Source organism: Ochotona princeps, chromosome 25 (genome assembly GCF_030435755.1).
Source record: "Ochotona princeps isolate mOchPri1 chromosome 25, mOchPri1.hap1, whole genome shotgun sequence".
Taxonomy (NCBI): domain Eukaryota; kingdom Metazoa; phylum Chordata; class Mammalia; order Lagomorpha; family Ochotonidae; genus Ochotona; species Ochotona princeps.
Window position 1 is genome coordinate 84091 of NC_080856.1, and position 10863 is coordinate 94953.

At 44.3% G+C, this 10863-nt stretch overlaps 1 protein-coding gene across 2 annotated transcripts; it reads right to left on the minus strand.

Moving 5' to 3' along the window:
* Positions 1 to 716: 716 nt before the first annotated feature.
* Positions 717 to 10303, minus strand: AKR1B10 (aldo-keto reductase family 1 member B10). 2 transcript variants are annotated; one of them, XM_004598188.3, is made up of 10 exons: positions 10158 to 10303; positions 8209 to 8376; positions 6450 to 6566; positions 5491 to 5568; positions 3157 to 3279; positions 2808 to 2914; positions 2323 to 2404; positions 1769 to 1852; positions 1310 to 1392; positions 717 to 1041 (listed from the first exon to the last, which is right to left on the minus strand). In XM_004598188.3, exons 1-10 carry the CDS (start codon positions 10221 to 10223, stop codon positions 999 to 1001), a joined length of 951 nt encoding a protein of 316 aa, XP_004598245.2. In that variant the 5' UTR covers positions 10224 to 10303; the 3' UTR covers positions 717 to 998. The 2 variants fall into 2 exon arrangements, with proteins under 2 accessions (XP_004598245.2, XP_058510876.1); XM_058654893.1 differs by lacking the exon at positions 5491 to 5568.
* Between the last annotated feature and the right edge of the window lie 560 nt (positions 10304 to 10863).

A 10863-nucleotide genomic window follows, 5' to 3' on the forward strand; every position in this document is an offset into this window, starting at 1 on the left:
GGGGAATTTTGGAGAACCATGTACATACTTTCAAGTCATAGCAAATGCTTACCAAAGAGATAAAAAGTGTGCCTGCCACCTAGTGGTCGAGACTCCTTATACAGGCCAAATGTGTTTCAGATCATTTTTTGTTGCATGGGTCTTCGCTTCACCAGAACGGCGTTTCTCTTTCTTGGTATTATATTGGCATGCCTTTTCCTATTATCCATCTACTTGGACATACTTCTGTCTTCCAAAATTCTACTCAGCAGGTCAAGTTCCTATTTTCACATTTCTTCATGAAATTTCTGACTAGCACCTTTTATCATTAATGGATGAAATTTGTCCTTCTTGGCTCCACAGCACATGGGAAAACTAACTACAAACTAAGAATAGTTTTCACATTTTAAATATTTGAATACCAATATAGTGTGACATACAGCAATCATTTTTAATTTTAGTGTTATAAAAAATTTTTCTTTTGGGAGCCAGCACCATGCTAAGCATCTGCCGGTGGCACCAGCATCCCATATGTGCACTGATTACAGTCCAAGCTGCTCTATTTTCAATCCAGCTCCCTGCTAATGTGACTAAGAAATCAGTGGAGAATGGCCCAATGCTTGGGCCTTGAATAATGAGATTATCTTTCTCAAAGGGGTTGCATGAAGGAGTCAATGACCTCACTGGTAACCGACTCTTTCAAACAGTGATGGTGCATACATAACTCACAACACATGTTGATTACTATGATTGTTTATTTTCTTAAGTTCACATAATCAGCATTAGAAGATGGCATCAAATAAGCATTTGATCAGATCAAAAAATTATCATTTGTTCACCCTAGTCATACTTTGTTATGGCAACTAGTACCTGGTTGAACGTATAGACCTAGGCACAACATTGCTCAGGTTCTGGCCTGCAGCAGCTGCAGGCAAACTTGGCTGGCTTGGGACACAGGTGGAGAGCTGGACTTCAGGGAAGAGGAAATCCAACAGGTGTTGTCATCAGGTGATTGAGCATCAGTATTCAGCATGGAAGGGGTAGCCCTCCAGATGAGATGCACTATAGAAAAGCAAACAAGAACAGAACATGTTCCATAAAAGTCACAACTGGTTTCAAAGTCAGTTTTCTCTAGTGTGGCTGTCTCCTCTGTGCTCCCTCAGCATCTCCTCTAGAAGATAAGCACCACTGGACCCTCCCTGCAACGGATAGAGAAGTATTCAAAGTAGGAGACAGCAGGAAGTTCCTGGAAAACTAGAACACACTCACAGTCACAGGTCGGATTGAGCTACCCTCTCCCATCGTAGAAAAACCCTTCTGTGCTACTCACTGGTTCACGTGACAGGCCCTCCAGTTTCTGTTGAAGCTGAGTATGGTGGCCATCTCCTCATCACTTAGTTTAAAGTCAAAGACCTGGAGAAGGGAGCGTGGCAACACATGACCAATGAGGCACTTGCTGGTGGACTGTAAGATCCGGCTCTCACACAAGAATACACTGGCCTCTGGAGTTTTACTCATCATGTCCTCTGGACACCAATGTCTCTCTACACAGACAACAGTGTTTGTAGGGTTCAGTGTTCCAAAGGGAAGAGACCAGATACCAGGCATATGAATATGCACAGGTGTGTGGCATGTCTGCACTGCCAGGGCTTTACCAGTCTGCCCACAGAGGCCAGTAGCTTGACCTGGGAGTTTTGTAGTTATTCCTGTTTGGCTAAGTTCATGTAAACTAAGTCTCTTCTGTCATCTCCTCTACTTAATATACACAGAAGACCCACCAGCATCTTACCTGAAAGTTTTCTTTAATACGTGCTGGTGTCACAGACTTGGGAATCACAATCACATTTCTCTGGACTTGGAACCGAATCAGGACCTGCATGGAGAGGGAACATACTAATTATCTTATTTACAAGGTCACCTCCTACCCAGAAAGGGGCCGTCAATGACCGTAAGGAGCACTTGAGGACTTTGAAAGTCTGTCCCGCACTAGGTGCTTCCCAGGAACGCAGACACAGCCCTGGGATTTTCCCTCCCGAAGAAAATGACCGCAGCTTGCGACTCTAATGCTGAGTACTGGCAGAGCTGAGAACTAAACCTAGACTGTCATGCTTTCGTTGCTGAGCTAAAGGGCTTCAACAGGAGCTGTCAGCAGCGGGTGCCCTGGCTTCAGTGATATCCACCCCAGTTTTGGAGGTCTCAACAGATTTTTTAAAGCATTTAGGCAGCTTTCTGTCCTCTTTTCTTCACTTCCAACAGTTTAAAGCAAAACGAAAAAAGAAACCAATCACATGATTGTAAATATAGATTGACAAAAACAAAAATGTTTAAAATTGCATGCTGTACCTGGGCTATGGTTTTTTTGTGCTTCTCAGCAATTGCCTTGATCTTGGGATCGTCCAGCAGGGAAGGGTCTTCAGGCTTGGCCCTAGGAAGAAACAGATGACTGGTGTAAACAACCACAACGGTGGGCATCTGCACACGACCATCATCACAATGATGACCACAACACTTCAAGGCCTCTCCATCTGTGAGACCAGCAGGGACTTGAGGCCTCTGAGGTCTTCTTTCCCAAGGGACCCTGTTGGCTCTGGAGTCACAGATCTTGGCAAATGTGGGTTCAGCTCAGTGTGGCTGCACCAGGGTAGTCCTGGAGGGTCAGGAATGTCATCACATCTCCCTTTTACTTCACCACACTGCCATTTAGACATGCCAAACACGTTGCCTTGGACACATTTTCCTTTCCAGTGCATTAGTCTCACCCCAAACTGTATCCAATCCTAAACATTTCTTAGAGAATCGAGTGAAAGAGCCACTGCTCCAACTCTCACCAAGGTCTATCCGGAGAGCCCAGGGGGCTGTAGGCCGTGACAGAGATGCCCTTGGAGTGGCAATACTGGATCAGTTTCTCCTGTGTGAGGTATGGGTGACACTCGACCTGAAAGGACAAACCATTCTCATCACTATGGTAGTTGGCCTGCTTCTGAGCTGTCCATAGCGAGGCTACACAAAACACTCCCTGAAGGACTTGCTAAACCACACCCTGGGATCTGTCTCCACCTGCCCAAAGCATTCCTGATCCTGATGTCTGAGTGGAGACGCAGCACAGGGCATTGAATTTGCCTCCAATGTATAAAAAGTGCGAAAACAAGACACCCCCTCCTGCTAAACAGAATGTACCTGGTTGGTCACTGGCTTATGTTTCAGCCCAGGCTTGTTCAAGATCTGTTCAATCTGAAAATGGTTGAAGTTGGAGACTCCAAGGGCTTTCACCAGCCCCTCGTCGACCAGCTCCTCCAGGACCTGTCACAGAAAAGAATAGCTTTTAGGCAGTTCTGCAGGGAGTCCAGGGATCCTGGCTTGGCTTGGACCACTCTGAAATAGGAGGAGAAATTACTAAAGGATTCACAGCAGCAGGGCTGGCAGGAGCATGAGGAGGACTTTTCAGTCCAGGCCATGGATGCCCTTCAAGGCTTGGTTGAGCTGCCCCTTCCCAGATCAAGAGACAGCAGTAGAAGCTGAAGGCTCTACGATGTTGCTGCTCTTGCCTCACCCAAAGCTGTGGGTCCAGGGTTAGCGGGGGCATGAGGCTGTCACCTGTGGTGGGTGACAGATCACTTGTCTTGGTTCTGGGCCACTTCTCTCCCCACTAGTCATGGTTTGGCTTGCAATAGGGGCAGTCCATGCAGACATATTGAGCTCTTTTAAGAACACCCAGAAAGGGGGTTTGGTGAAACTGAAATCTGGCCAGTGACCACTTAACAGTTTTGTTTGTTTTATTGTTGTTGTTTTACTATATCAATGAAACTTTCAAGACTATGTAGTGGGATAAAGACCTATATGGTCATTAAGGCAAAAGAAAATGGAACACACACACACACACACACACACACACACTTCTTTTAAGCAAGGTGAAATGCAAAGCTATAGTATTTTATGAGTTAAAGGGTTTTTTTTAATTTATGAAGTCTGAAGTCTGAGGGGTTCAAAAACATTTGTGGAACATTTTCACCGATATGGAGGGCTGGGAGAAAAAAGGAGGGAGTGGTGAGACGTTACCCTCAAATTTCCTTTTAATATACTTTCTTCTTATAGTGGATAAGATTAATGCTTCATTTTTCAACCACCATCTTTTGGAGAACATTTCAAGATTACTAACCTTATCAAATAACGTTCTTATTCATTACCCCTTTCCTCAGATATCACATCTGCTTTGCAATCTAAATTTTAATACAGAGGCTTCAGCTCAACAGGCCAATCCTCCATCTGCAAACACTGCCCTCCCATGTCTCAGGTGCTCCACTTCTCATTCTGTTCCCTGCTTGTGTCCTGGAAGGCAGCAGAGAATGGTCTAAATTGTAGGGTCCCTGCACCCATCAGGGAGACCTGGAGCAAACTCCTGGCTCCTGGTTTCAGATCAGCTCAGCTCCAGCCATTGCAGCTGTTTGGGGAGTGAATCAGAAGATGTAAGATCTATACCATATCTCTCCTTCTCTTTGTAAACCTGTCTTTCAAGTAAATATAAATAAATCTTAAATTTTTTTTTTTTTTTGCTATTGCCAGCTCCTAAATTTCAATGCAGCGAGAACTCTACACACTGTACTTTTGAACAAATAATTAATAAAAAATTTAATTCAGAACTTAATACTTTATTCAGAAAGACTGGGCTTAATACATATTCAAGGTGGGAAGCAGAACACAAACTGACAACTGCACAAGCTTCCATACAGAGCTGATAAAATAACAGTTACTTCTTGGTGTTGTTCTGTCAATACTCATTTACTACTTGCTTACTTGCTTGTTTTATAATAACAGTTGCAAGGGTACATAGTGACCTAAGGAAAATCTCAGAAACTATCACTTTCGGTTTTAATGAGTGATGTGAAACAGGTAATAGTGAGCTGAGAAGTGTGCACTTCTGTGTACACCCTCTGCCATGCACTTTTTCAGGGGCCTTGGAATTGGACTTGAAGGTAATAGATTATTTGGTCTAATTACAATTCTGCCACATACTTGGTGTATGACTTGGGCAAACTTTCAACCTATCTTTGCCTCAATTTTATTATTTATAAGTAAGGGAAATGACCAAAGTTTATAGGGTTGGATGATTAAATGGGTTCAATGCTAAACTTCCTGGTACTGTAACTATCTAAATCTTTACCACAACTGAAAGATTCATATTATTCTGAAACAAATGAAAGATTTGTTTAAAGGGAAAAAATGAGGCATATTGGAGTGAAACAGCTTATGCCAGCGACTTAGTTCAAACAGAGACCAGACCACAAACCCTGTTCCAAACCCATTTCCCACATTTAAGGACAGCACACATAGTCACCATCCAGGGCTGCATTATATTTACAGTTTCCTCTGAGGACTCCAAGCCAAAGGAAGATAGGACAGTGTGAGAACAGCTAATAAAAACAAGGAGGAAATAATATGGTATCAGGTACATGGGCTATTTCATATCAGAGTGGAGTTTTCTGTAAGCACTTTAAAAAAGAAGCTGAAACTTACCACCCAGGCATCCAGGAATGTAAATTTACTGGCAAGAATGTTGCCTTTTTCATCTTTAGGGAATATTTCCTTTCCAGGCTGTAAATGCAGAACAGAAATATTGAAATTTACTGGTGATACATGATCTTCTGAAACAGTATTCATAATCTGACTGGTTCTACAGCTCTGCATCTACATACCAATTTCTCAAGTTCTAAAATATACACTTCAACCATGTGAGTTTATATAAAATTTCTACTGTTAATGATTATGTTTTAGAAACTGCTGGAAACTTCAACATCAACAGTTAGTACATCATGAAGCCACCATCATGTCATGGATATTGAGCTCAGATACGCAGGTCCCATACATACACTTGGAGGCAAATACAGACTTTACAAACACTAGACAAGAGTTGGATCTCAAGAAGGTGGTTTTCTCGGGGTGGGGGGTTGGCATACTGGTCTATTTCTACATTTGCACTTCTAAGGCTAGGGTTACAGAGGTGTGCTTCATCATACTAGCTGGCCAAAAGCCAACAGTGGGGAGTTTCTGCTCCTCCCACCACTGAGTTCAGATGAGAATGGCATCTTGCAATATCTACATACTTGGCAATTATCAAAGATGCTACTCCTAGGCTATGATTCCATTAACAAAAGGATTGCACCCTGAGGTACTGTAAAGCAAGAGTATCCCAGGAGGTGCCCTGGGAGGGGAACCCAGGAGAGGACATGGACCAAAGGTGTATGGCAGCTGATGCTTAGCCGGGATGTCAAAAAGTATGACTTCTCTCTGGCATAAGTGCAAGAAAACCAGGCACATGGCCACCTGAGCAACAATATGTGGCTTTCTCCTCTCTTCTAGGCCATGCCTTTCTGCTCAGAGTAAAAGCCCCTACTTTAACCCATGTCTACTCCTAAGATGTGACATAGCTGCCACTGCTCTTGTCTGCTGTCACCTCATTGCAGCAAACAGCTTACCTGCAGCCCCACTGGAAAGTGAATAAGATAGAGGTCAAGGTACTCCAGTTTCAGATCCGTGAGAGTCTTCTTAAAGGCATCCCTCAGTAGTTTTCTCTCGAAGAAGGTGGACCACAACTGCAGAACACAACAGTAGGATGTTAGTGTTATAGAACCCCTGAAACCTGGTTGAAAGAAATGTTCTAGGACACCAAAACTACATTTAATGACTTCAAACACAATAAACCAATCACTGACATCAGAAAGATAGAACAAAGTTTTGCAAGGCACAGAGCAAGGTGTTGGGTAGCTATGGTTTCATCTCTGGACTCCCCCCACCCCTCCAGCCACCTAGCATGGTGAGTTTTACAGCTGGAAGTGGAAACTAAACACTGTGTGACCCACCCATCTGTGGGCTTTGGCTTGGTCTACAGTGCTTGTGGCCTTCCTTGGACAGCTCAATGATAGGCAACTGTGACGGTAATGTGAGCTCCAGTTGACCTGGGGTCTCAGGACAGAATGGGTATTACTTGGCTTGATCAAGAAAACTTCTCAAAGTAAAGTTCAACAGAAGGGTGTTGGACAAAGAGGTGCTCATTGAATTCTGTCAGTCAACCTACAGGAATGGCTGATGCTGCGCCAATTTCTTCACTGTCTTACTTCATCTGTGATAAGTTGTTGACTAGCACTGAACCACACAGTAAAGGACAGATTCTGGTCTGATAAAGCTTACATCAAAGGCGTGAGGGACGAGGCTCATTTTTGCTAGAAATGGTTAAGGAAAGGACACTATCACACACAGGTTCCTAGCTTTGGGGCTTGCCTCCTAATCTAACCTGGGGAGAGGCCATTTTTAATAAAACTGGATAAGATAAAGAATTTGGTATAAAAAGTGATTATCACTCAGCAAGTCAGTGATATTTCTCAGAGTTGATTGCAACTTTTTTCCACCTTTTCGATTTCTTTATGCTTCTTATCTTGTTTGGCGTATTTGGTCATGGATTCAATGTTTTATTTTCTTATGTTGTTGCTATCCTGCTGCCTGCTCTATGAAGGGAGGAATTATATCTAGCTTTTAAATTTTATCCAATTTCTTTAATGACACATGGGATTACTTTAAATTTTTTTGTAAATGCATGGATTGCTCATTTTTCCATTCAATTATTATTTATAGCCATTGTCTATATTCCCACTAAACTAGGGCATTTTTAGTTTAGTTTTTAAAGAAAATTTCACAGAAAATTTGAAAAATAAGAAAGGAAGAAGGAGGGAAGGGTGTGAATGAGTAAAGGATGGTAAGCTGAGAAATATCAGTACGTATGTATGATAAAAAGCCAATGGTTCTCAATACTTTATATCTAAGATTCTCTTAACAAGAAGGGTTCTCACAGCCTTGTGAAATGCCCACTGCCTGAGAACCTCAAGATCACACCCATAGTGACAGCAGTACTAAAAGGTGGGCTTCACTGCCTGTCCCTGACTGCACCCTTAACCTCCAACTGCCACTGAGAGGGTGGATTCCACTGACAAGGAAGGAGACCACAGGTACCACATGGCTCAGTGGAACTATCCCTACTGTGGGAAAGTCAGCTCCACGGAGTGTGGGCTGCTAGCAGCACCCCTAGGTACAGTTCTAGTGTGGAATGTGGAAAGCTCTAAGTCCAGGAATGGTGTAAATGCAGAGATGAAGAGGGCTGATGGGAGTGAGGACATGCAGGAAAGGCTGGGAGAGCTCATGCTGTCTTGTAGCAAGGTCCTCCCCCCACAAGAGCATTTGTACCTTGCTGACGATGAAGAGGTCCTCACGCTTCACAGCCTTCTCTTTGATCTTCTCCTGGATGGCTTCTCCCACCTCATTCTCATTCTTATAGACATAGGCACAGTCAATGTGACGATACCCTGCGTCAATGGCTGCCTTAACTGCTTCTTTGACTTGGTCTGGAGGAGACTGAGAAGCAAAAGAAGAGATCATTGGACACTTGTTTCCCACCCCAACAGTATCCATGTGGCCAAGTTTCCTCAAACCAAGGTCTCAGTGGAGCCCTGTTTTCCATAAGACATGTAGGAGCAAGACACAGCATGAACAGCTTAGCAAAACAAAAGACTAAAAGCAAGTTAATTTTAAGATGATGGCTTCAAATTCTTTCCAAGATAAAAATTAATTTCCCTTAAATCCAAGGTAATACTAAAATATTCTTTTGCCAGTGTTTAAAGACAAAGGCTAAAAATGAGTCTGTGTTGTTTCAGGGGAAAGTACAAACAAGTTCCTGCGTTGGTGATTAGGATCTTGAAGATGGCCCCTGCAAGATAAGTCCCTGATCCCTCACATGATGGGTGTATGGGCCAACCAGATAACTCTGTCTCCAAAACTTCCCTGCAAAACAAGAATGTTAACAGTCCCCTGTCACTCCCTCCTGCTGTGTGATGATGACGTGCCAACATGAGGAGAAAGGTTTTCAGCCAGTCACCTACCCACAGGCAGCCTAGGAAGAGGCAACCCATTAGGACACAGAAGACCTGGTAAGAGTCTTCTTCTCCCCGGGGAAAAGCAAATACAGTCCTAAAAATACCACACAGAGGTCTGACGTAGCCAAACCAAAGTCAGGGAGCAAGGAAGTGGCGAGCAAAGCACTCCAAATGTCCCTTATAAAATCTTCTTTAACCTTCTTTCATGGGAAAGAGAAAATCTGTGGAAAAGCACGCACACCAGAGCCGCCCACCCACCCCACTGCTGGGACAAGGACTGGAGGCTCACGAATCCCGTGTCCCCATCTCTCCCCTGATAAGTACACAAGCTTAAAAACAGAACTCAGCTTCATGTGATGCCAAGAGCTCCCCTTATATCCCTACTCATCCTGAACTCCCTACTCATCCTGAACACCCTATTTTGATCAGTGTTGCAGGGTGGAGTCAGTGCTTTGGAGGTCACATCATTCATCGAAGGCTGAAGCTCCAATGTGGGACTCAGGACAGACTCCTTAGGGAGATACTCCTAGAAGGAGAAGAGGAATCCAAGACCTAGTTAGACTAGTGCCTGATTGAGGAAAGTGGGGACAAGGCAGCAGAAGACAATGGAGTAAGAGCAGACATTTCTCAAAGAACTAGAAATCCGCTCAAAGAGCTACAGATGTGCCTTATTCTGCTTTGCCAGCTGATATTAACACAGCTTTTGGGGAAATGGTCCAGGAGAGACCTGTACTGCTGACTCCCAACCTGAGCTCTCCGGACTAAGCACCTTTAAGACAAAGGCCATGGGATCCCAGCTCAGGCATCCAGTCAGGACGTGGGGCCTGAATTTCTACACTTGAAGCAGCTCCCTTGAAGCAGGCCAGCCTTGTCTGCAGATCCAAGTCCCCCACGAGAGGACAGGACAGCCTGGGGTGTCCAGATCCTCTACTACCTCTCCTCTCAATCATCCTGCTGGTGGAGAATCCACGTCAAGATCAGCAAATGCTGTCTCCTTTAAGTGCCACGGAGCTAGAGAACATTCCGGCAGGAGCGGCTGCCCTAGAAAACAACTGTTATTTTTTTAAGTCCAACAAGTTGGCTGATATTTGACACTCTCTAGTGAAGTGCCGGAAAAAAACAACCTGCAACTCTGAGACCTGAGTCTGAAATGAAAAGCGAAAGTCACTTGGGTCCCACATCCCTGGCTATATCTCTCCCAAACTCAGCAGGGCTTTCACAGGAAGACAGAGAGGAGACAGGGGCCACACTGTGGGTATTTACCTTCCAGGTGCCCAGGCCCACAATGGGCATTTTGGCTTTGGTGCTGAGCTCCACGAAGGTGGCCATGGCCAGTGCAGTATCAGTCCTGGTGTGCTGCTGCTGCTGCTTAATGGCGTGTGTCCTTTTTAAGCAGGCTGCCGGCAAGGCGGGGCCTGGGAGGGATGTGGGGGAGGAGCTGGGCCAGCCCCGGGCAGGGCTCAAACAGGAAGTGGGTTCCAGACTTTCGTAAAAGAGATTACAGCGAAATGAAATTCAAAAACAGCAAGCTTGGGGATACTCTCCCTGGCACAAAATCCACGAAGTACCTTATGAGTTACGCTGTCTACATAAATGATGCACAGAGAAAAATTTTACATATTCAAAGTTAAATTCACAGAAAAAAAAGATATGTAATATTTTTCCTTGTACTTCTTGAATTACACGATAATGTGATTTTTTTTGTTCACACTCTATCTGCAATGTCCACCCCTGTAGCAGGAGGGCTCAGACAGGAAGGGTCACTGTGTGAAGGTGGGTAGAACAATGGGTGCAGCTGATTGATTGTTAGGCATTTTTCCACGGTAGGTCCTGACTGTCGGCCTGATGCGAATTAGCTGGAAGTTTCTCTAAATGAAGCTTGGGGACTTGCAGTTGGTGATCATAAATTCGTTCCTTATCTGAGAGATGCTGTTCTAGATATTTTCCTGCCATTAACTCTCCCAATTAT